This window comes from Geospiza fortis, unplaced genomic scaffold (genome assembly GCF_000277835.1).
Source record: "Geospiza fortis unplaced genomic scaffold, GeoFor_1.0 scaffold538, whole genome shotgun sequence".
Classification (NCBI taxonomy): domain Eukaryota; kingdom Metazoa; phylum Chordata; class Aves; order Passeriformes; family Thraupidae; genus Geospiza; species Geospiza fortis.
In genome coordinates, this window is record NW_005054368.1 from 2,551,513 (window position 1) to 2,576,840 (window position 25,328).

At 44.5% G+C, this 25,328-nt stretch overlaps 2 protein-coding genes across 7 annotated transcripts; one reads left to right on the forward strand and one right to left on the reverse strand.

Moving 5' to 3' along the window:
- Positions 1–1,511, forward strand: PTRH2 (peptidyl-tRNA hydrolase 2). 5 transcript variants are annotated; one of them, XM_005424399.2, is made up of 3 exons: positions 1–16; positions 227–309; positions 835–1,511. In XM_005424399.2, exon 3 carries the CDS (start codon positions 856–858, stop codon positions 1,375–1,377), a length of 522 nt encoding a protein of 173 aa, XP_005424456.1. In that variant the 5' UTR covers positions 1–16; positions 227–309; positions 835–855; the 3' UTR covers positions 1,378–1,511. The 5 variants fall into 5 exon arrangements, with proteins under 5 accessions (XP_005424456.1, XP_030915676.1, XP_030915678.1 ...); XM_031059816.1 differs by lacking the exon at positions 227–309 and having other exon boundaries at positions 7–16; XM_031059818.1 differs by lacking the exons at positions 1–16; positions 227–309 and adding an exon at positions 40–176.
- A 1,055-nt stretch (positions 1,512–2,566) lies between these two features.
- Positions 2,567–25,086, reverse strand: CLTC (clathrin heavy chain). Of its 2 annotated transcripts, XM_014308391.2 has the most exons (32): positions 24,877–25,086; positions 22,511–22,779; positions 22,038–22,199; positions 21,159–21,272; positions 20,619–20,792; positions 19,805–20,002; positions 18,963–19,163; positions 18,255–18,407; positions 17,841–17,963; positions 17,522–17,659; positions 17,268–17,432; positions 16,998–17,178; positions 16,500–16,663; positions 14,724–14,849; positions 14,022–14,164; positions 13,426–13,660; positions 12,977–13,099; positions 12,737–12,882; positions 12,411–12,594; positions 11,848–12,040; positions 11,274–11,431; positions 10,930–11,094; positions 10,731–10,838; positions 10,454–10,621; positions 10,143–10,292; positions 9,916–10,047; positions 9,650–9,760; positions 8,883–9,053; positions 8,539–8,760; positions 7,457–7,477; positions 4,542–4,617; positions 2,567–4,006 (listed from the first exon to the last, which is right to left on the reverse strand). In XM_014308391.2, exons 1-32 carry the CDS (start codon positions 25,031–25,033, stop codon positions 3,882–3,884), a joined length of 4,956 nt encoding a protein of 1,651 aa, XP_014163866.2. In that variant the 5' UTR covers positions 25,034–25,086; the 3' UTR covers positions 2,567–3,881. The 2 variants fall into 2 exon arrangements, with proteins under 2 accessions (XP_014163866.2, XP_005424457.1); XM_005424400.3 differs by lacking the exon at positions 7,457–7,477 and having other exon boundaries at positions 2,957–4,006; positions 24,877–25,084.
- Between the last annotated feature and the right edge of the window lie 242 nt (positions 25,087–25,328).

The following is a 25,328-nucleotide window of genomic DNA, read 5'->3' on the forward strand; positions in this document are numbered from 1 at the left end:
CGGGCGGGAGCGGCAGGTGAGCACTGAGGGGATGTTCCCCCATGGTCCCCTCGTCTTCCCCTTGAGGGCCGCGGGGTCCCGCGCGGTTCCGTCCCCGCTCGGTCTCTGCCCTCCGTGTCCGCTCGGGCCTGGCGGGGCTGAGGTGGAGGCGGCCGCGCTCCTCAGCTGAATTCGGGGTATTGATTTAAAACCTCCGGCATTTCAGAGTTTTTCTCCCCGTTTTTAGGTGTGATGAGGAAAGGCTGAAAGAATTGGGAGTGTTCAGCCTGGAGAAGAGAAGCTCTGAGGGGACCTAATTGTGGCTTTCCAGTAGGTGAAGCGAATTTACGGGAGAGGTGGGGCAAGGCTAATTACAGAGGCTTGGGGTGATAGGACAAGGGGGAATGGGTTCACATTGACAGACAGGAGGGTTGATTGGATTAGGAAGACGTTTTTCCCTGTGAGGGTGGTGAGACCGTGGCACCAGAGAAGCTGTGGCTGCCCCGTCCCTGAAAGTGTCCAAGGCCAGGCTGGACAGAGCTTGGAGAAATCTGGGATAGTGGAAGTTGTCCCTGGCCATAGCAGAGGGCGGAACAGATGAGCTTTAAGGCCCTTTCCAACACAAACCATTCTATGATTCTATGATAATTTCCCATTTTATCTTAGCTCTGAGTCAAAGCCCATCACCACTGAGGTGTTTGCAGTCAGAAAGCTGTGTCTGGGGAACTGTTCCTTTGTGTTTCTAACAAATGTTCTTTGTCTTCAAATAACCAAGTATAAACCAGGTGAGAGCACACAAAATGCTCTCAGAAGCTGAGAAACGCTCAAGTAAATCCTGTCTTTCCCCCCTTCCAGAGGCAGTCTCCAAAACCCACCATGATTTCTCTCTTTGAGCCCGAGTTCCTGAATGTCATGATCGGAGTGGTGTGCGGTGTGTGCCTGGGCTGGGGCATCCGGGGGAGGCTCCGCAGGAAGCCTGGAGCTGGAGCAGTGCCAGAACCTTCCAGCAGCCTGGGGGGCGAGGCTGACATCATGGGAGAGACAGGGGAGCTCAAGCTGGTGCTGATCGTCCGCAACGACCTGAAGATGGGCAAGGGCAAAGTAGCAGCACAGTGCTCCCACGCTGCTGTCTCTGCCTACAAGCAGGTTCACAGAAGGAATCCCGAGCTCCTGAAGCAGTGGGAATATTGTGGACAGCCCAAAGTGGTGCTCAAAGCTCCTGATGAAGAGACTCTGGTGCAGCTGCTGGCTGAGGCGAAGCGCCTGGGGCTGACTGTGAGCTTGATACAGGATGCTGGGCGCACTCAGATAGCTCCAGGCTCCAGGACAGTCCTTGGGATAGGACCAGGACCAGCTGATGTCATTGATAAAGTGTCTGGTCACCTTAAACTCTTCTAAATTGGTACCAAAAAGACCTGGATGTCTTCATGTATGTCAATACTGACGGGATAAAAATCTAAGTTGGGTTTTTTTGCCATCTCTTTCCTCAGTGTTAATAAAATAAGCAAGTTTTGTAAGATTTAATTTGTAAATCATGAGTTTCTCTAGTTTGTGTTCCTAAAGTGGGAAAGAATATTCTAGGCTCAGGGCAGTTGAAGAAAGCAGAGCTGGCACAAGAAGGAACCCAGTAAATTTACAATTTGTGCAATTGCTTGAAGATTTTGCACATTGGTTGACAGAGTTTAAGAGTTTCCTCTTTCTGCCTGTTTTCTGTAGTGAATGCATTCTTTAATTCAAAGGCTCAGCTGCTGAAGCAGGAGCTTGGGGGTAACTGTAGCCAACTTCCTGCCCAAACAACTGCTGCAACAGCTTGTAACTGGTACCAGGCTGACCAGTTCAACTGGATTTGCAGCCCAGACCAGTAAAAGTTGTGGGGAACAGCTGTAAGCTGAGCTTCTCTCTGGAGGGGTCTGTGCAGCTCCTACATGTGCAAAAATGTGCAGTTAAGCCAAGGTGTGGGGAGTTACTGTCCATATAAACAACTGGGCACTCAGGGACAGGCTTAAATCCTGGTTTTCTTGGGATTAACAGGCACTCCTGCGTTTAAGATACTACTGCACAGTTCAGAGCACCTTGGGGGTTCCAGGAAATTCTACTGGAAATTTGTGAGAGTTTTGCTGTTAAGCCCCTTTGCCAACCTCTCAGCCACGTGCTCCAGCTGAGTGTTGTGAACCAGTCTGGAGGAGAGGGAACGGGATTCATCTCCATCTCCACAGACCCAGAGGGAATGGCAGAGGGGCTGAAATGCCAATAAACACAGAGGATGGAAATGTTTTCATGCTGCACCTCTTACTTGGAGGCAGAATCCTTTTCAGAGACTCACTGCAGACTTTACTCCACCTCTGCTGACCATGGAGAGCCTGGGGCAGGTGAGCCCCTGCCAGCCCCACTCAGTGGAAGTGCTGCAGTGCCCAGCCCCAGGATCACAGCACACAGCTGTGGAGGTCACAGGAGGAACAGGGAGGGGGATCTGGATCCTGATGCCCAGAGGGGCTCCTGGTTAAGGAACAGGAGCTCCTAGAGCTGTTGGAAATCTGGCCAGTGCTGTCAGACTCGTTACACTCAAATATGACAGTATTCATAAAGAAACATTTAAGTCAATTTTATTTGAAGCTAAATATGTTTAAGGCAATTTACATACCTAGAACATGATCTCAATTGAACTGGCACACCCTACTACAATCCTAATGTATCATCTGGTCGAATATGCTGGAGTTGACCACAGTGCAGCCAACTGGTGAAAAGTGCTATTTTCTTCTCTCTGCCATAATCTCTCTCTAGAAAAAACATTACATATTTTCCTGTATTGTCCCCTCAGTGCAAGACCCCACTACTGGTCCCCATTGCTGCTCTGCTGCTGGCCCCTCTGACCCCTGGCTGCACACACCTGCATTGCCCCCCACTACCAGCACTGGAATACTTGGTTTGAGTCCAAAGGTCCTTTTTTTGAAGACAGTAAAGTGAAGCTACCACTATGCAGCATGTCCACAGTCCAGTAATTTATTTTTAAATTGCGTAATTTCAAATTGCACAAACAAAACTGAACAGCAATATGCTTGAATTCTCTCTTCTGTACACTCAAAACAGTGATCTAAAACACCACAATATCCAACATACACAAACCTCAGGGCAGGGTTAGTAAATACACAGATTGGAATCATGGTGCTCTGTTCCTGAATGGAATGTCCCACAAAAGCACAGGATACAGCACAACATAAGGTCATCTGTTACATATGGAGTGAGCAAAAAGACACTAGCATTTTCTATATGCATAACTGGAAAAACCTGCATAGGTTAAGGGAAGAAAAAAGAAAAACAAAAAAACAAAACCCAAAACTTTTACTCATTTTAAGTCAGGCAAGGTTGTCTGTACGCATTTTAAATTCTTTTAGAGCTATGCAATCCAGCCCAGGGAGGATATGCTGATTAGTGTTGTCTCTTGTCAGCAGTCTTGCAAGGTCAAATACAAGTATCTTGGCTTTAGCTTTCTCCAAATATACAGTGAGATTTAAATGCATTTAGAATAGACAGTACATACCGTAAGCTGCTCACATACAATGAAATTAAGATTCAATATTAGAGTGTAACACTATAGAGTGCAAATCAGAATCTTCACAATAGACTTAATGGTAATAAGCAGTCCTGCAAAAGCCCACTTTGAACAAAGTCGTTTAAACTATTCCCCTTCTGAAAGTAAAAGTCTAAATGGACATGGAATGTGAAAAAGATTTAACAGAAGTGATTCAAATCGTTCGCGCTAGAAAAAACAGTCCTTCATGAAATAAAGGTTACAAGAACACGAGGCAGAACTCTTTGCTTTTCCCTGTTATGAGTTAAAGCGGGGAGGGACGGTGGAGTTTCAGTAAGAAAAGTTGCTGCTCCAGGCTGGCTTGTGCTGCATCTCACATGCTGTAGCCGAAGCCGGGCTGCGGCTGCCCGTACGGAGGGGCCGTGTAGCCATAGCCAAAAGGTGCCTGCGGAGGAACTGCCACGCTGGGTCCTGCTGTCAGCATCAGCTGGGGCTGGCCTGCAACACACAACGGGCATCTTACTCCTTCTCAACTGAGAAATCACCCTGCTGAATGCCTGAAAGTTTTCAGGAGGTTATTTTCTATGTTTCATCCTGCTGACCTGGACTGGGCTTCTTTGGGGCCAGAACAGGTAAAAACCTCAGGGCACAACACATGACTAAAAATACTACAGTGAAGAAACTCTTACTAGAATAACCTGGACATAAAGAAAATACCCAATATAAAGTAGGTATAAATATGCTTTAGATATAAAGCATATTGCACAAGATGCAAATAACCCCTCGCTGGAAGTCTGGAATGGCACAGCTCCTGTACGCCTTTCCTTAAGGACAACCTTCAATCCTGCAGTCCACAGCCCACCTGAGCAGCCACAGCACTTATCTAGTATTTTGGAACACATTCCTTAAGGCTTGATTTCACATGGAGAATGTTCCCATTTCCCAGGACTTTCTCAGGAAAAAAAACAAGATTAGAAAAGGCTTGTTTAAAAAGTGAAATATGTAATTGACAACACACAAACTAAAACATTACCATAAACAATAGGTTGTGTTTCTGTAGCTTGCTCCTCTTCCTTTCTCAAAGACTCTGATGCATCCAGTTTATCCACCTGGAATTGAGACCAACAATTAAAGAAATCTCCTCTAAAACAGGTACTTACTCGTGGCAGAGAAGTGGAAAAGCCTTAGTGGTATGTCAACACCCATCAAGAAAAGGAGACCATTTACAAGTTAGGATCAATTCAAGTAGCAATGTTGGTACTGGTGCAGTCAAGATTGTCTGTTTCCTGAGCAAAATCCCTCACTGAGGGATTTTCAACTACTTTGAAAGCTCACTCCAGGCTGAAGCTTTGTACAAAAGGTTCTGGACTGGACTCAGACTCAGATTTGAGCTCAGTCTCAATTGGAGACCTCTGGCCTTGGAACAATTGCCAAGATTAATGCCCAGACCTGGAGAAGTTTCCCTGGAGGTGACATTGAGGCAAAGTTATCTGGTTTGTATTTGGATAGAGCAGACTGCAATAGCATCCGACATGTCACTTGAGCCTCAAGATTTCACTTTCCAAACCCATTCACTCATGCAATTTAAGTTCAAATGCAGAGAATGCATGTGTATAAGACTTGCTTTTTCCACTCCAGAACTGTGTGGCAGTCAGCCTAAACCCACAGATACTCCAATTCTTCCAGCTTTACACACAGTAACAGACAAGCCTGGCCAGCTTCACTGATGCACTGCGAGTGCAATGGTGCTGTTTGCCCACCCCTACAGACAGGCAAGAGAAGGAACTTCTGTAGTGAATTATTGCTCATTTCTAAGACAGATCCAAGGGAACTCCGCATTTCTACAGTCTAAGGCAGGCCCTGAAACTAACACCACAAAATGAGGTATTGGTATTTTACCTGGGAGATAAGACTTAGAACAAAGTCAGGGATAATCATGCCAATTAATTTGAAAGACAATAATACAAGATTAATGTTTCATTTCATCTGTGTCCTTAAAAAAGGAGTTTGAAGGTTTCCTGCACTTACACAGGGTCAGTGTTATTTATTCAGCTACAACATTCACAAGAGAGTTTTGAGCTGAACTATGCTACATGAGCAAATATCTGCTGGCAGCTCCAAGAGCTGTGAGCTCCTCCTTTCAGCTGTGAGTCCCAATGTGTGTGTTCCATAAACCTGTTCCTCTGTAACCTCAAGCTGAGGCACAACTCCAGGGAGTGGCAGAAGTCCTGAGCTGGAGTTCCCTCAGTGGCTGGGCTTCCATGGCCAGCCTGGTGCTTGCCTCCCACAGTATCTGGCTTGCAGCTGCCAAAGTGCACGGGATCCTATCCAATGCTCCAAGACTCATTTCCAGACACCGTGCTGGGAACTGCACTGCTTTTAACTCAAAACAGCAACACACTGAACACACAAGCACAAGTTTAGAGATGCAAATCCAAGGAGAATGTGCAGAGTTTGCTACTAAGCAGAGGCATTTGGCTTACTCACACTTGGAAAGCCTCCAGCCCAGGACATTCAATGCATTTTGGAGCCAGTTTTGATGCCTCCCCTCAGAGCTGAACAAATACTGACAAGAACAAGCGCAAGTTTGAAACCAGCCCTCAGGATGGTTCTTACACCACTTGCTCGAGCATCACCAGCTTCAGGGCCCTACACTTGGAGCAAGATTGACTGAAAGGCTTTTCCACAGGGACTGCAATAAGCTGCAGAGGAAAAGTAACATGCATTCAATGTTATCGTGTTATGTGTGCATGAAAAAGAGGCAAAAGTACTGAAGCACGAGTGAGGTCTGAAGATGACTGCCATACAGGCTCCCCCCAAAAAACCACACGCAGCCCACAGCAATGCCTTGGAGCTTCAGGAGTAGTGGGATGTAATTGCAATGACTGCTACACATGCGTAGTTTATGCAAACACTGCAGTTCAATTACCTTTTTTCACACACACGCTCTCCTACTTTCCTTACTAGCTGCTGAAGGACCTTACACTACGTGTCTTAGGTTAGCCTTGAGTTCCAGTGGTGTCTTTACAACCAGCAGTTTTTGCATTTAGTCCATCTTCAAAGCTGTCTGTCAACTTTGGTTTGCCCTTTGCTGAACCACATTAATGGAAAACTCCTGCAAGGGCTGACCCCTGGGCTCAGGAGGATCACAGTGGCATTTGTAGGGAAGCAGATGGACAGAAAACCTTGGATTGCCCTTCTGAAGGTCAAAGTTACATAGCAAAAGGCAAGCCCTGGAGTAGCCTCAGAAGAGCAATAAGCATTACCATTTTTATATATATATTTTTTAATGAGGTAGCAAAAGAGGTTTAGTGAAGCTGAAGAGCTTGGAGGTCTTTTTTTGGACAACTACTAGAAATTTACTATAGGGAGGAGAACCACAGACTTGTAACAGCTGAAGTTTTAAGTTGCTACATGAACTAGAGCACTGTGTGGATTAATCAGCACCATGAGAACTGACACCTGAGTGAGGAAGAGTCCCTCTGGAGCAGCCAGTATCTACTCTGCCTACGGTCAGCGCGCATTAGTCATGGTCCAGAGATCAGGAACTGGATCACAGCCCTTCAACTAGCAAATGCCAGACTGATTTAGGGATTCACAGACTTATGTCTTATTGTAGGAGGTTGTTCCAGTCAGATTGGCTGTCAAATAATAGCATTTGTGTAAGTATTTGTGTGTTGTTTCAATTGCAGGCTGACTGTGATCCAACTGATCGCCTGTATGCCCTTCCTGAGGATCTATTAGCTTATTAGTAGCAAATGAATCTACTTTTCTCCTACAGCACTAGCTAGTGAGAGTTAAAACAATTTGCAAATGCTTTAGTGATATTTTGTTTGGGGAAAAAGCAGTAGCAGCAGTGTAGTAAACATAGGAAAGAAAAAAACTCATGCAGAATCCTTAGACTTAGTCCTCCAGACTTAAAGATGGAAAACAAGAATCAACTTTCACCTTTTCCTTTATTGCATCAACCTGCAAAGGAATTCAGAAGGTGCAGCTTAGAAAAATCAAATTCCATATTTAGCATATAAAAAGGTAGAAACAAAAGCGTCAGGGAAGAAATAATTAAGGTACAGGCTAGTAAAAACAAAAGTACACCAGAAGTATCTGCTTTAGAAAGGCAGCTCTGCTTCTTGCTGGCTCTTATTCATTAGCTACACCAAAGCTACATCCTAATCCTTTATCAGATCAGGAAATCTTTATCTTTAAGAATCTACTACTCCCACCAAAGGCATGGTTTTAGCTTGGTGCAGGCATCTCTGACAAACAGTCGTATTGCTCAGCCCACCTCCCCCAAAACAGCATTTCAGGCTGGCTATAGAACTACAGATAGTTCTGCCTTTACAAAGAACAGCCAGGCAAACTGCTGGACGAACAGGCACCTTAGTCTTCACTGACTGCATGAAAGTAAAAGCTGAACTCAAGCTTGGAAAGGTCTTAATCATTAAGCCATTTACACCACTTCACTGGAAGATACTCCAAAAGCTTCATCTAGGAAAATCTTGCTAGTGACAGTTGGATTTAACTCAAGTCTGTTCAAGTCTGTCAGAGCATTACCAAGTAGTTCCCCCCTCCTGAGTCACTTCAAATAAGAGTTGAATCATAATTAGTGCCATTATGTGTCAGAGCCACATTTTAGAGTTAAATGCATAGCAGAAGAAGTTATCTCTAGGTCTAGCTGTAAAGCTGTTTTAGTATACAGTCTAAAATTTAGTTAAAGCTTGATCCCAGCTGGGATTCCTGACTGACACAGCACAGGAAATGCCTGGAGCCTGGAACTACTTTAGACACTGCCCAGGGTCAGGCAAATACTACTGATGTAGGTTCTGTAATTGGTAGAGGGTGAAGCCTGCAAGTGTTTCAGCCTCTTAGAGGGCGAAGTCTCTCCCCAGATGGACTGAAAAGTAAGTGTGGACATGGACAGACAGACATTGGACAAAGCCCAAACCAATGTTAGTAGCAAGCAGACAGTCTCAAGGCATTCACCACAGTGACTAACAAGCTCTGGGTGTTGGAGGGGCACCTGCTCTTACCTTGGTCAAGTATTCCTTCATGACCTGGATAAAGTATGGCATGGCAAAGTCCATAATGTTGTGCCTCCACGCTGTTTCCAAGACAACATCCGGCCTTAGGAGATCGTAGCAGGTGAAGAGACAAGCACCAAAGCATTCCCTCTTGTTCTCCTGCAGGAACCACTGCAGCAGCTCTTCTGCCAGCTCAGTATCTTTGGATTCAGAAGCGTACTGCATGGCATCCTGCAACGGGACAGAGCCTCAGCCTCGGGGGACACAACAACCCACAAGGGGCTGTTAACCAAGAGCCAACAAGCCAGAACCAACAAGGCAGAGCTGTAAAGCTGCCCTAGGTGCTGCCTCACCTTGTAGAGCCTGTCCTTCTTGCAGAGCTCCACGCTCTGTTTCCAGCGGTTGTTGCCTTTGAAGAGATAGGCGGCGATCCTCCGGAACTCTATTAGCTCGTGCTTCTCCAAACGTTGGGCAAGAGAAATGTTGTCAAAGTTGTCATAAGCATCTATAGAAGTCCTAAGAGCCTGAGTGAAGCAGAAAAAAAAAAAAGTCACACCTCAGATGTACAACTGCACCCACAAAATGCAAGTATTTTCCATTAGTTCTGTATTCCTGCTTGTAGGAAGATAAAGTATTCCAGCCAGACCTGCAGAGATCTGCTATTCTATCTGAGAAGCTGCTGTTTGACACAAATGGAGTTTAGATGTTTCAGTCAGTATTCTTCAGTAGGTTAAGAGCGTCTGAAAACCAGGCAGCTGTTCTCTGAAAACAGCAAAACAGCCAGACATCACAACTGTTTGCCTCTTCAGTGAGTCCTTCTGGTAGCATCCAGTGTTTGTTTGCCTTATGAGCTGTCACACTCAAAACACAGCCACTCTATCCCCAATAGGAATGACACAAAATGCTCTCAGAAAGCCACTAACACTTTTCCACTTAATCCATCACTCCTCATCACTAATTCCCTTTAAAGCTGGAGAACATACACTTCAGGAATTAAAGTTAACAACAAGCAGGTAAAAACTACTGAAAATGAGAAAGAAAACTATGTGTTTCTACACATTAAACAAAGGCTGAGAATACGAGGTAAATCCAGAGTTAAGTGCTTCAAGACAAGACATACCTGGTAATCTTCTTCAATAATGAAGAGGTTGTTGAGGGACTCATTGACTGATTTGTTGTTGTGATTTTGAACAGAGCGCAGGTAAGGCTTAACCAGGGGCAGCTGTTTAACCTTCAAGGAATCAGAGAGATACATTTAAGTCAGTTTTTGTGGAAGTCTCTTAGCATCCTCCCTGGCAGGCAGGGAAGTAGCTAAGCATTTTTAAATGCTACTACAGCTCAATGCTTTCCCAGCTTTTGTTTTCATCTGGATAGCAGGAAAATTACCTTTGTGAAGAACGTGACAGCACGAGTGTGGTCAAGCCGAGGGGACAACACCATCAGCAGATCATTGAGCAGCAGAGGCTTAAATTCCAAATAGAATTGAACTGCCTTGTAGTACAGCTCCACATTGGCCACCTAGAGAGAAGTAAAGATGCATGTTCATAGCAGGAGTTCGATTGTGGGGAAACCCAAATGAAAACCAGACATCACTTTCACCAGGAAAGCAATACCTTAGTGATGATATCTTTGAACTGGCCTTCTTTCCAAGCATCTGTTGGGTGATTCATCATTGTGATTATGGCATTATCATATTCTTCATACTTATCATACAGGAACACCAGTTCAGCCCAGAGGTGGGCTTGTTCTGCAGCTCTCAGAACCTAAGCAAAAGGCAGAATTAGCAATATTTGTTAACTAGAATTTCCATCAGTGCTCAGGCTTTAGTGCCATTAATAACCTCAGGAGCTGCTCGTGCAAAAGGTGGGTACAGACAGCCCAAAAAGGTGTGTTTTCAGCTAAATGTAAAGCCTCAGACATTCACCTTGGGAATGTTGACTCTGGACCAGAACAGCTCCAAGTGCTCCCTCATCTTCTGTGGCTTGAACTTGGAATAGAGAATTGCCAGCTCTGTGAACATCCCCATGTGTGCTCGCTCCAGCCCAAGTGCTGCTTCCAACATAGTGATCAGCTCTTCAAAGTACCCACGATCCTTAGAGACACACACAGAGACATTTCACATCAGAAACCATCCAGAATCCCAAATTTTGACAGGGTTGCCATGACAGAACTGACTGTACAACAGGAGTCAGCCTAATTACCTGGTAATAGTTGATTAGCTCTTCCAGCTCATCTGCATGCACTACAATATGGAGCCCACACAGCTGAGCCAGGCGGAATTCTTTTCCATCCACACAAGCAAAGCAGACCTGGAATTGAGAGTTGTGCAACTGCTTAGAACCAAGGCTTCTGAGCAGGCCCCAGCTTTGAGGTCCCTGAGCTCAGGGGCAGTAAATTCACCTCTTTCCACGTGCGAGTGCTGTTGGCTTTGCGAGCGCCGTCCACAGCTGCCTGGTACTCGCCCAGGTGCACCAAGGTTGAGGCCAAGCGGCCGAAGTTGGACACGTTGTTGTACAAGAGCTTGGCTGCTTCATACATCTTCTCATCATAGCAGCGATCACCAACCTGGGGCAGAGCACAGCCAGGTTATTCCTGCACGTTTTCAGCCAGTGGTTTACATTAAATGTGTGGCATTCAAGCCCTTGTCAAACGGATTTAAAGGCCAAGATCTATGTGTATATCCAAAGAGACAAAATTTTCAACGCCCATCTGTGAGTCAGCAAAACAAAGTCAGTCCCGCTCACCTGCTGGATATGTGCATTGTTGGGGCCATTGATGAACTCCTCTAGCTCTGCCAGGCGGTTTGTTTTAGCAAGAGCAAAGATTAATTCTGTTTCCACATACGACTCCCGGGCCTTCTTGCGTGCCATCTGCAGATACTTCACCAGTTCTTCCCAGTTTCCTATGGAAAGGAGTTCAGAATATTTATTTCACACCATTGGGGACACTTGTGCTTAACTTAATCAGCTGAACCAAATTTTGACATATTTCTACAGCCCCAACAATCAACAATCTTCACACTGCTCATTAGGCATTAATCAAATCATCTTAGAATGGGCCTAACTAAAATCTTATGTAACTTCATACAAAGACTCTGAAAGAAGTCTTCAGCTAGCTAAAGAAGGAAATTACAGGCCACTGATTATCTGCAGATGGAATACACTATCTTTTCCCATTCTTATTTAGTGCAGTCCTTGAAGGGCCAGATTCCTCTACTTGCATCAAGATACAGGTCTGGCACAACTGCAGTTTGAGCAGACCAGGCAAAAGAGCTCAGCAACATCAACAGCCAAGATGTAAACCAAACTTAAATCATACCACTGGCATTAGCAGCTTGAACAACTTCCATGTATGAGGAAGGATCATCAGCTTTGATGTAGGAGTCAATTGCTTCCTTCACCATCCCCTTCTGGAGCTGTGCTTTGGCCAGCTGGCTCCACACTGCAGGTTCATTGCAGCGCTCGGCAAACTCGTACGCACGGTCCAGGTTCCCAATGTGCTCTATCAACACCTGGGGAAAGGATAACCATCATCAGCCACTCTCAGAAAGGTCACTTCTACAACACACTAAGCTGGGGTTTATCTAAGCTCCTCAATGGATCCACAGCTTGTAAAAGAGAGGGACTAACTCCATACAACCCACATAGCGTGAGTGATTTTAGGCTTACAAAGTTTGAATAAACAAATGTTGTTTAGGTTTGAGGACACTTGGATCCTTAAGTGCAAAAGTTAAAACTCATCTATTTTCACAGAAACAGAGTCAGTTCTGCAAGAAAAGACACTGAGCAGCTTTGGGCACTTTACTAATTGGTGTTAAGCACCAGCAAAGTCCTTGTGTGGGGATGCACAGGGAGTTTTTACAGCCTGAGAACTGAAGATACCTGTACAGCTGATGTGTTGACATCAAACTTCCTGAAGATAGCAAATGCCTCCTCAAAAAGCTCGTTGCTGATAGCAATATTGGCTATATCAGGGGCATCGTAGTTATCCAGGCGATTGATGTACTCCATGACACGGGTGCGGTCAGCCTTGATAGCTGTAAGGATGAGAAGGTTCTGCAGGTTCCTGAAGAGGGAAAGAAACAGTACTCATCAAATAATGATCAAGAAATTCACCTTCCCCTCTGGAGAATGTATTAGTTTATTTGCGGTTTCACATTACAGCAGTAACTCCAAGTTTCCTGTGGCTTAGTTTTCATTTCACACACCTGTGCTCACTGAACACTGAATTATCCAGAACGATTTTCTCCAGCAGTTCAATGAGCTCATTGGGAAGATCTGCAGTCATGAAGGCCTTCACAGTGACAGAGACTTCCTCGGGGTCCTGGGTCTCTGACAGAGCAGTCTGGACAACCTGCAGGCAGAGCAAGGCATGGAGACATGAGTGATGTCAGGTTCTGCAAACCCAGTTAGGACAGGCAAGGCTGTGAATGTCCTGCTAGTTGTACCTGGTCAATCAGGGGTCTCCTGTAGGGGTTGCTTTCCAGCAGCACACTGGCCCACAGCTCGGGGTCCTTACGGCGAACTAAGTAGCGGGAGAGACTCTTGAAGAGGGAGTTCTCATTGCACACCTGGAGAAAGGCACAGCTTGCTCAGAGGGAAGGCAAGGCTATGGAGCCTACAGATGATTGTACTGTAACTCTGAACTGAGGGCAGACTGAAATCTCAGCCTTTGATACTCCATTAGTCTCCCGTTTTAGGATGGGCAGGAGAGTTTCTCATTTCTCATTAAGCTGCAGAGGGAGGTTAAACAGCCACCTCCTCTTGTGTGTTACAAGCATGCACGTCCCACCTTAATACATTTTAAGAAATACATGCTTTTGTCCTAAATCTTTCTATGCAGCCCATGACACTGATGTTAGCAGTCAATCACGAGGCAGCAGCCTGGCATACATACATTAATCAGCTCCAGGTCACACTGTCCACGCTCGTACGCCACGCAGGCCAGGTGAGGGTCCCTCTTCTCACAGTACTTGCCAACAACACGGCTGTCATAGTAGGGATTCTCACGCAGGAATCTCTCTGGGTTGTTGTTGCTGTCAATGTATATCTTGGCCAGTGCATTGTGAGTGGCAGGCTCCTCACAGCCCTCATGAATTCTTGCTTCCAGCCAGGGCAGAAGCAGCTTCAGCCTAGAAGGAATTGATTTTCATGTTAGAGGTTGAGTAAGTAAATATCCAGTTGTATGATTTCTACACTCTGGAAGCCAATCTTGGTGTAGGATAGTCAGGAACTAAACCAGAGTTATAGAGCTCTGTTTTAAGCTACATTTTGATTCATTATTATAATGGTGTAACCTTCTGACATTATGAAGAAAACACACCAAAGTTATCTGGAGAGATCCCCACATCAGGCAAGAATCAGAGCTGGTTCTCATCCAGTGGCAGCTTCTGCTTGTGTCAGTATCAGCTTTAGTTGTGTGACATGCACTGATGGATGAGCAGCAAGCACTGCCAGACTGGAATTGGTAAGAGACTTGTAGAATTTTAATACCTGTTTCTTTTCTCAACCTCTGCAACAAGTTCATCAGTTGAAAATTGACCTCTCACTACAAGGATGAGGTTCTTGATCACATCTTCAGAGCAATCCACATCAAGCAGTCCCCCAATAACAACAGGCAGACGGCTGGGATTCACCTGCACAGGAGCATTTAAAGAGGTCAGGATGCTGTCAGGGAGCAAGGGCAGGCAATACTTATCCCCAGAACTCTACTTGTTAAGACTGACCCCATCTTCCCACCTTTACTCCCAACCTCTGAGGTTCTGAACAAGCTTAAAAGTCAATTCTTCAGTCAGCAGGTGTTCCCACCCCAGCCCAGTAGCTCACTTAGCTCCCACAGGAAGAGCTCCTGAGCAATCCACTTTGTCCCTGCAGGAAGGTAAAAGGAAAACTTCCCCTCCTCCCCCCTCCAAAATGTTGAGACTTAAAATCACCCCAACAACTCCAAAGTTATTCTAGCAAGTCTTCCCCCTTCAAGTAGCACATGAATGGGAGTTACTGCTTAACCTGACTGAAGGATGAGATCTGACTCACATCAGGGCTAATTTACTGGAGGCCACTAATAATCACTTAAATGTCAGTCTCAGGTACAAATCTGTTTGCAGAATACTTAAACATGATGCCTGTAGTTGGATATGATACTGTAAAAACTGATCAATTTGACTCACTGAAGCCAAGGGGCAAGTTGTCACCTACCTTCTGTACATAAATCTCAATATATTTCTGGAGATTATTTCTATACAAATACAGCACCAAGTCGTGGACAAAGTCAAAGCGGTCGCACACAATGATGAGAGGCAGCTGGTCAGTGAGTTTAGCTTCCTAGAAAGAGAAGAGCTTTAGTAATTTGGTTTTGCTCTTGGACTTAAGCAGACAAATAATACAGTCACTTAAACTGTCAAAGCAGCTGAATTTGGAAAGCCAATCTCAACAGTCAACCAAATAATGACAGCTTGTTGTTCAGCTAATTGTTTGCAATATGTAAAGTGGGAGGACTCACACCCACTGCAGGGCGTGAGGAGCAAGAAGCTTTTTGGAGTTTAACCCTGCTCCTTTGCATGGCAGACTCTACAGAGTTTTACAACACAATACAACTATTACAAGCCTAGGCTATAGAGAATATTTTTAGTTGCCACTGGTGTTTGGTGTGCAGGATTAGCACTCTGGGATTTCAAAAGAAATTTAACCAAGACTAGATTAAGTTGTGGTTCATAATGTAAAACTTAGATACAGAATTAACTTTGAGTGCCATGTGTCATGTGCTACCTCCTAACTATGGATTTAGAGAACAGTAAGAATTAAGCTCTATAGCAGTACTACTTAAACTGCTTACCAGATTAATTATCTAAAAGCATTCCAACTTTCAGCATAAGGTTACAATGGTTACAGTACAGAAGCTTAGTCTATGTGGCAGACAGTATTCCGGATGCATATTTCAGATCACTTATTCCAACATGCACATCCCAGAATATAATCCTACATATAAATTACACTTAAGGACTTTACACAGGGAGGCCTGTACTGGGAGATTTACCTGGTACATGTCCTGCACATTCCAGACATGGAACAGCACAAAAAACAATAACTTTCATCAGGAATTTGACAGCTTGATAACATATCTTAGGTGGCTTGATCAAATGACATACCTTACACCTCGGTGACACCAGGTTAGTTTTAGAGAATTCTCTTGTGAAGAGTTTTGCCATCTTCAGATATGATCAGCAAAATCTAAGACTATGCTATGTAACCAACAAACATGAAGGCAGGAAATGTTCCCAGATAAAGTTTTCCCCTCCCACATAGTTCCTCAGGTATTTCTCAGAGTGTTGTGTTTGTCAATAAGCTCAGTACTAAGACTACAGAATCTGAACTTTGAGCACACCATCTTTCCCTTCTCTCCAGCAATGCTCTGGATCAGTCAGGATATATTCCCACCGACTGGCCTCTCCCAGCAGAGCTAAACCATGGCTCATCTGGCTGAAATTTCAGTGTGTAGGAGTAAGATCAGCCCTGAACCTGAAAGCATTTATGGAATTAACTGACTCTTTTCATCTGTTGCTTCTGTAGTTGCTCAGTTGGAGTTGATTACACTATAAATAAGCATTAAGTTATCAACTCATTTGGCACTATGGGTGTTCTCAAGTTAAGCAAACTGTTTCCTATTTTATAGCAGACATTTTTAACAAGTTCTTGGTAAGCTGGTACATTTACTACAGGTTAAGAGTTCAGGCCAGATTAACCTTAGCAAGAACAGTGAGGAAGTGACCTGACATTCTCATTTTTTAGACAATATTCCAGGCTCAGACTTCATTAGGAGGTACTGTCAACATGGCAGATACCTCTGGTTTGAGGACACTTGGATCCTTAAGTGCAAAGGTTACAATTCATCTATTTTCACAGAGCTGCCTCATTTCACATGTTTCATCAGAACCCCCAACAGCCCCAGATAGTCCAGTGTTACCCAAACATTACCTTGAGGAAGTTTTTAACACGTTCTGGATCATAGCAGTTACTTTCCCTGCAGATTCTTTCCACTTCTTTAATTTGTCCTGTCTTGCATGCAGCTTGAATGTACTTGAAGTGCACATCTGGATCCTGGCTGAAGTTTACAATGGAGCCCAGGAAATAAAACAAACCTGGAGAGAAACAGTCAACACATTATTTGCTGGTCTCATTTAAAAATACAAATCCCAAAGGCTACAGAAATTTAAGGCACCCATTTTGGACAAAGGCAAAAGGCCAGCATTCTAGGTTTTTCTACAGCTCCAAACATCTTCCAGGATTTCAGAAAAACCAATTATGCAACTGAATAGTGGTATCCACCCTAAAGAGGGAAACTTGAAGGTTCAGATCTGTTTCAACACAGTTTGAGGTCTAACTACTTGAGCTCATTATGGCTTTCTAGATTTCAGCACACAGACATCTGTAACGAGGTGAGCACCAGCTCCTCTTGCAGAAGTACACAGTTACCTTCAAAGCTCTTGAAGGACTCAAAGAGCTCAATGAGTGACTGTGTTGACAGCTGTTCATGGTATTTGGAAGCCACCTGGACACAGATCTGCAGGTTCTGACGGATGTTAGCAGACAGCATCGCACGCAGACATTCCAGAGAGTCTTCTACTGATAAGGACCCAAAATAATTCACTAACCACTGCAAAGACACACAAGGCATTTTAGACCTGAGCAGAAGAGCAGTTATTACAGGCTGGATTTGCAGGTGCAGGGTGTTTGATGCCTTACCTCAGGGTTGAGGAGGTGAGTGTGAACCACCGCACGCTTGATGTCGTAGAGGTCTGTGAAGTGCTCGAGTGCTCTCTGCAGCAAACCAGCCTTCTCACACAGCTGAGCTATGTGAGCCCGGTCATAGTGAGTAAACATTTGGTTTCCCAGGATGGCATCTGCAACCTAGAAGGAACAGGGAACATTTTCACTCAGTTCCTGAGCACCCCCAGCAGTGTTTGCCATGTCCAGCTCCAGGAGGCCTGAGCAGGTACCTGAGGGGCGTGCATGAGGTTCATCTCAAGTAAACGTGTTTGCAGGGGACCTTCTGAGGGACGATTATTCTTCAGTGCATCCAGCAGAAAGGCTGTACATTGCTGGATTAAATTATATTCCATAAAGACATCCACAATCTGCAAAAAAAAAAAAAAAGGAAAGAAATTTAGGTTTTTGATTAAGAACTGGAAGTATATTTAAGCATCAATGCAGCTTCCAAAGCTAAATCCAAACTCATTGCTCTGATGGTTTGAGCAGGGCTCCTCTGATCAATTTAATGCTTTGAAGTCAACATTTCACAGCAATAAAGTTATTTACCTGTGTTATATCTGCAAGAGGCTCTTCATCTTGAACGAGCATTTGTGCAAACTGCTGTCCTTGATCAGGGCTGATTCTCATTACATTCCTCAGCAAAAAAATCCAGTCTGGAGTATAACCAACCTGAGAAGATGATGGAAAGTGAGAACTCAGCAAGAGCACACACCTTGTTAAATACAGAGCTCAGTCAAAGCTACTGTCAGGAGATTACACAACCCAGCCAGGATTTCCTCTTTTGGAAAAGGCTGCCTGGCTCATGTATGAAATCTAACAGGAACTATTCACAAAACACTTGGGGCAAAAGTAAATACTATTCAGGCTCTCAGATTCCCCACAGTTACTTCTAGCTACTTTGGAACATGCACTAGTTATTATTAAATACAGGATAGATAGAGCAATTAAATTTTCTCTCACCTTCTTAGCATACAAAACAATCTTCTGGACTTGTCCTGTTTCAGCAAAACACTGGATGACCTTGTTTGGAACGTTGGCTCTCAGATAGACACTAAGTGCTAGTGTGGGATCCACAGATTTCACAAGGTCTCCCAGCTCCTCCGAGCACTCCAGCTGCTCAGAAACAGAAATGCACTCAGCCCACCCTGACAGTGCCATGCTGAGATGCACTACCACCCTCTTCCTCATTTCCCTTCCTTTTGGACTTTAAAAAATTAAGGCCCAGCTTGACAGCCTGAGCTGACTCTCCCAGCTGGGCTCCAGCGGGCTCAGCTCCTCATGCTCTACAGCAGTTCAATGAATTTTCAGAGCCAGAACTGGGTGACACATTGTACCAGCAGGTTTCTCCAATTAATTACACAGCTGCAACCACAGCTCACAGCACTTGCAGTCAGTATCCAAAGGACTGGTTTGGCAAAGCCCAGCAGCAGCTCAGAGCTTTCCAGGCTCTGCACATCCTGCTGTGATTTTAAATGCAGAATGAGTGAGAATTTGATCAATTCTCTTGCAGTAGTTTGAGTCATAGTGACAGGTAGAGTGAGCACCTATTGCTCAGCTATTTGCTGTCACTGCTGAGCTCCCAGATGAATTTTCTTGGGAAGGGGGGAGGCTGTCAGGCAGTGCTGTTCCTTCCCCCCACAGCTCTGAAAGTATCAACCCCAAACTCACCTTATCTTCTTTTAACCATTTTTCCAGGAGCTGCTTGCGGCCCTGCTGGAGCACTGGTCTGCAGAGCTCCAGTGACTCATACTTGTTCAGCTGCCCTTGGTCCAGCAGAATGCCAAAATACTGCAGGAGAGGGGAAGTCTGCCCTGGCTGAGCTGGAACACTCTGGAACCGGCGTATGGTGTCTGGAGTACGCAGGATTCCCTGCCAGACAGAGAGAGAGAGATCCACTTCAATTTTCTTTTCTGCTGTTGTGGCTTGGCAAGAGTTTCTCCAGGAAGCTGGAGGTAATGTCACTGTAGCTGTCACAAGCATTTCTGTGTTTTGCCAGCCCAGAATGTCAGAGGCAATATGGCTGAACACCAGCTCAGACACTGAGATGCTTTGACAGAAAATGTGCTATAATAACCCATTACTTTATTTCAGTAGCAATGCAGATTTAAGTTCAGAATTAGGACATGCTTGGCCTTGCAAGCAAGTTCCTCTCATATGAATTTAGTCTTAGCCTGGGTTTTTTTATCCTGTTTCCAGGTGCAGCCTCAACTAGAGGTTGTCTTTTCACAGACACTTTTTTGCATCACTGGAGAAGTAAAGGTGAGTACCAGGAACATTATGAATCATAGCCATTACTTTATCATTTATTCTTCCCTTCCTCTGTGGGCTTTACAAACTCTAAGATCATCCAGCCTGCAGTCAGTGTCATCACCCAAGATATCAGTGAACCAAACTACCTTGGGACAAGAGCAGTAACAAGATTGTGTACTTGCCACTAGAAAAATTCACTGAGCTTTCCTGAAGCAAGAAGCTGAAGCCAGTAGAGTTCAGTGCTGTTTTGAACACTTTACCTTTGGGGCATTAGCTGCCACTTTTGCTGCCTCTGAATAGTTCCCTTGTGCAAAGAGTGCATTGAATTTCCTGGCAAAGAGCTCCTCAGCCCCCGCCAGGTTGTTGCGGACAGCCATCCGTAAAGCCAGGTCAGGATTCTGCAGCACGTTTGTGATGTAGGGAATGATGTTCTCCTCTTCCACACACACTGAGAGCACCTGGAGAAACCACCAGGGAAACCTCCAGTTAGCCCAAGTATCAAAAGTGAGCCAAAGGCTAAGCTAATTCCTATGGGGAAAGTTAGGGTATTCATGGAAAGTTTCTCATCCCTTGATAATTCATACTTGTCATTTTATTAGAGAGACCTCTGGTTAAAAAGAACCAATGTCATCCATTGTCTGCATCAAAGCGGGCAATTAACAGTTTAATTGAGGTATCTGCAGAGGCAGAAACACAGGAATACAATGGATCTTTCAGGGATATAGGGATCTTTCTAAAACTCAATGTCTTAGGTAATCAATCCTAGAGGATACCAGGAACAAGTCTGCTCTATATTCCCCATGCTCAACAAGCAACACCACCCAAAATCAATGTGGGCTAAAGGCATGGCTATACAATGTTACTAACTTGTCCATAAAGTAGTTAAGTATGGAGATAGAACCGCAAATTTATTTTGGGGCACACAACACTGTCAGACCTCACATGCTCTGAGCAGAGTTCAAAGTTAACATTTCTGGAAACTAAATTTTTATTCATAGATATGAACCCTGCAGTGCATCATGAAGAGCTAGTGGGATCAGTTAAAGAAGTGGCTTCCAGGCCAGGTTTCCTTACCTGTCCCTTTCTGTTGACTCCAATAATTCCAGCTGTTGCTTCGTGCTGTGCAGTAACAAAAATGGTCTCTCCACTGATCCTGTTCATGTAGATACAGGTGCCAGTTTCCAGGTCATACAAGTGGATGTAGCCATACTTTGTTATGAGGAACACCACATCGTGCTTGTCACTGATCTGCAAAACAGAAATAGATTACTCAAATTTGGCACTGGATAAATGAGTTGGTGCTTTTGAAACAGCTGGGCCATTTCAGGACAGCCAGAAGTGCCGTTTTATTTTTACTTGAGTACTATCACAGCAGAATGACGTTTGAAGAGCTTGAAAAGCAGTTAAAACATATGGATATTTCTTCTATAAATAAGAACATGCTGCTTTTGAATGCTGCTTGTCTCCTCCTTTACTTTACCACTACTGAAGCAGGAGCAGCAGCCACACCAGTCACACCAGTTTAGGTCCACACTAAGCAGCTGGCTCCCAGTGCCCTCCCTGCTCCTGTCACATCCACCAAGAGAAGCTGCAGACCTTCTGCAGCTGTCATACCTGCATAGCAACAGGAAAGTCACTCTGTGCTTCAGGAGGAAAGAAGACATCCACAGCTTTCTTTGGAAAGGGCTGATTCCCAGTGGGTGGTGTGCCAACCTCAATGATATGCAGCTGTGCAAGAGATAAGATTAATTCTTGCATCTGATTTATTTAACAACAGATTCAACAATGAAATTACAGCAGTTCTCTTGCTGCTCAGTCTTAATCCCAAGTTTATGCAAAGACAAACTAAGTTAATCTTCCTAAATATTTTCACTGGCTAAAGGTGAAACCTGGTGTTAATATGCCAGAGGTGAAGGAAATGGTTAAATATGATCTTTAGTTACCCCTAATTACTTGGAAGTTTCAGGATTCAGTTAGGTTTCTTTAGATGCACTCTTTTAACTTCGTTCACATTCTACAGAGACAGTTCTGAAGATGTTTCTCTGAATCTAGCTCTGGTTTTGCTGTAACTCACATAATTCCAGCATTCACATGGGATCACTATTTAGCCTTGCTACACTACTGCTTCACTTTTTTTTTTTTTTAATTTTCATCCAATAATTTGGAAATTAGTTGAGTCTGATACCAGGGATCAGCATCAAAGAAAGATTACCAGAGCTTTTCCCTCAAGCTTAGCCTGTGAAGCTGAGAGTCACATGTTTCAAGCAGCTAATTGGGCTGGTCATGACATGCCACTTAACTTCTCCACTCACAGATTCTTGCTACACCAGGTAGTCCAAGCTCTGCATGCACCACATGTCATATCCAGACTGACACAGTCCTTCACTTTCTTCCTTTAAATGCAACTTTTTGCATTAAACCACTTGTTCTCCTGGAAGCAGAGAACCAGGGTGAGTCACTAAAGATTACAATAGATTTAGAACCAAGCCTTACCTTACCCCCAGCTTGCCCTCTTACTGCAAAACAGAAGAGAGTGGATTCTTCAGCATTCCCTTCCATCTTGAACTGTGCAAAGCTGGCTGCATGTCCCTCGATGGGCTGGGACACTTTTCTGTCCACAGAGTACAGCTGCATTGCCCCCACTACACGGTTTTGCTACACAAAAAAGAACAAGTGTCAGGAAAAACAGGCACTGTGACAGTAATTCCATTCAATATTGGTCAATATGCTGCCATTTAAAGTTTCCTCTTACAACAGCATCACTTCAGACTCGACCTTGCACTAGTGTTTATATCATTACAAATCCAATTATAGTAATATGAGACTTTCAGTTACACTTAAGTTTCTTATTTGACTATTGAGACAAGCATTTAAGTTTAATAAAACAAACACATCAGTCCGGTTCCTGTAGAAGGAGACAACAAGACAAGCTCTGGGGTTTCCACACCTTCCTGGAGGTAAAGTACCTGTGCAGATATTCCAGTCAGCAAGAGCCATTTCTGCTTGGCATCAGTTCTGTAGTTGATGATCTGGCAGCCAGCAAGGCTGGAGTGGCGATCAAACATCTTCACGGGCTGGGACTCGCCCTCCATGCTCCAGTGGTAAACGGCATTATCCGTCACGAGGGCAACGGTGTTCAGAGAGATCCACTTCCAGAAGGTGACATCATCTGTCATGGTGTGAGCCTTCATCTTGCTCTTCATCTCAATGTTAAAGATTTGCAGCGTTTTCCCAGCTAGAAGACACAGAGTTGTTAGGCACGGGACAGAGCAGAAGAGCTGCACTAGGACATCAAACCCTGGGGACTTCCTTCAAGAAAAAGCTGTTCTACACTGGCAGACCTTCAGGGATCAGCTTCCACTTGGAACCAGACCACACTCCTGGGGCTGGTTTTACTGATTTGCCACTACTGAGCAATCAAACAGATGTGGAGAATGGGTTGGTAGGAGACAAAAGCTTCAGCCACACAAATGGGTTGGATGATACTTCACATACATCAAAACCAGGTCACAGTCATGCTGAGGCTCCTTGGAGCTCTGAGGGAAGCTGTCAGGGGCATTAAAAGCTATGTCCACATCTGTTTTAAGTATTAAAAGGGCACAACATGGAACAGTCAGGTTGGCAGAGGGCTTTTGTAATTCAGGCTAATTAACCAAAACCTTGGGGTTGCACTAATGGGATAGACAGCTACTGACTGCAAACCAGACTGACAGGAACTGTGCAGGGGAAGGAATCTAGGGACCAACACAAGCTCTAGAAGGCAAGAGGAAAACTTCTCCAAATCACATAGAATGGTGCATACAAACATCCTGAACAGCCACCTGCAGTCAAATCTACCAGTTTGTATAACACAGTGGCCTAAGAAATTATTTCTTCCTGTTGAGAAGATAAGAAAAGTTCTGACCAGTTCTACTACTTATGGGAGACAATTATTTAAGCACACAATAGTGTAGCCCAGGAGGAATAGAAAAGATCCCATGAAACTGGATCTGGATGCAGGCCAGAATATCTGCTACAGTTAGTAACTGCAGCCCAGCTTGAGGAAGTCACAGTGCCACAGAGGCAAGTGCCTGCACTCACCAAGGACTGATTTAGCTCAAAGCCATTAGCTCAGCAATTGATGCAAGATGCTGAGTGAGGAGTTTCTCCAGAACTTGGAGAAATCTCTCTACTACAGAGTTACTCTGGCTACAGGCAGCAGTTTGTTTCCACATCTAGTGCAGCTGGAACTTTAGGGTCAAGAGAGAGGACATTCAGGTAACACATTCCTACATGCTAGGCAAGGTATATTACAAGGCAAAATCTAGACTTGAGTCAAAGGGGTCAGTCCTGTTCATAAAAAGCTCAGTATCAAGATCCCAGTGATTTAAGTACACTTTGGGTTCTTGAGTAGATTAACTTTGGAAATCTTAGGGTCTCCCTTGTTTGGGAGGGATGAAAAACCTCTGAGTTTTAGGCCTTCAGTTGCTTAAACACCACTGTTCAGCCATGTGCACCATAAATCTGAGCCATTTTATTCTGCTTTTTCTTGTCGTAAGACACAACAGGTACTAGGTACAGTCAATTGAAGTAACTCACCATCTGCACACACAAGAAAGCATTAAAGTTGTGACAAAACAGTAGCACAGTATTAAAGTCAAAGTTAGGTAACATTGGATACATACAAATCTTTCCATTAGCAATACATGCATTTCTAGAGTGACTGCACTTTAAGCTTTTTGGGCCTCTGAGGGGAAGAGATGGACATTTCTGGAGACTCCAGAGGAATGCTTGCTCTCTGTAACATCAGAGATACCAAGCTGGCTGACCTTGTACTTCCTTCACCACACAAGTCTTCCCTGCATAGTTTTACTCCTCTTATCACTGGCTGATATAATAAACATGCACTGGCCTCTTTCAGCAAGGCCAAGCCAAGGCCTTCAGGAATATCTGTCCCCCCCTTCCCAGACTTAGTTTTCCTGTCTCTAAGGAAAGGTTTGGTTGATCTAAGAGTTATACTCTTAGATCAGGTCTCACTTCCCTCTAACATGATTCCTTAAAGCCCACACTTGGTTCCAGCTCTCCCTGCTCAGAAGCTGCAGCATTTGGACTGAAGGAAAAAACTCATCCTAATGATCAGCAGAATAGCAGGAAGCCTCAGCTGAAGCTCCCTGCCCAGCTGCCTCCAGAAGAACTGAAAATGCATTCAACTTAAGCTCCCATTAAACTGTGGAAAACTGCTGCAGGATCCTCCCACATAAATTACCTGGGAGAGCTCAGTTCCTCATAAACTAGTTCTACAGCAAGCTCTCCATCCACTTCAAGCAGCCCTTTAGCAGGAATTCATTCATACCTTTCAGTGCAATGACTTTACTGGCAGGGTTCATGATAGCACTGTCAGCTGAAATTGGCCTCCGGATGGGGTTGCTGGGGTCATTCATGTCAATGATCACCACTTGAGCCTGTTCTCCTACTTTCTCTCTGATGCAGATGAATTTGTCAGACTCCATTGTCAGAGTGCTGAACCCAATGTTTGCTGGGTTGATGCCCAGATTTTGGAGCTGGAAGAGAAAAAAAAGGTTTAACATTATTACCTTGGTATAGGCACAAGCAGCTTTTGGGAATGTCACAGGAAATATCGGACTTTGCTTTTTTTGGTGACAAAACAGCAATGCTACCCCAAACCTGCACAACACAGAGTGTTGCACAATTTCAGTTAAGCCCAGCAGGCTTCCTGGAGAAGCATTCAAGCACTTGGTATCTTGTCTTCAAGGTCCATTTACAACTCAACCATTAAGAACTCAA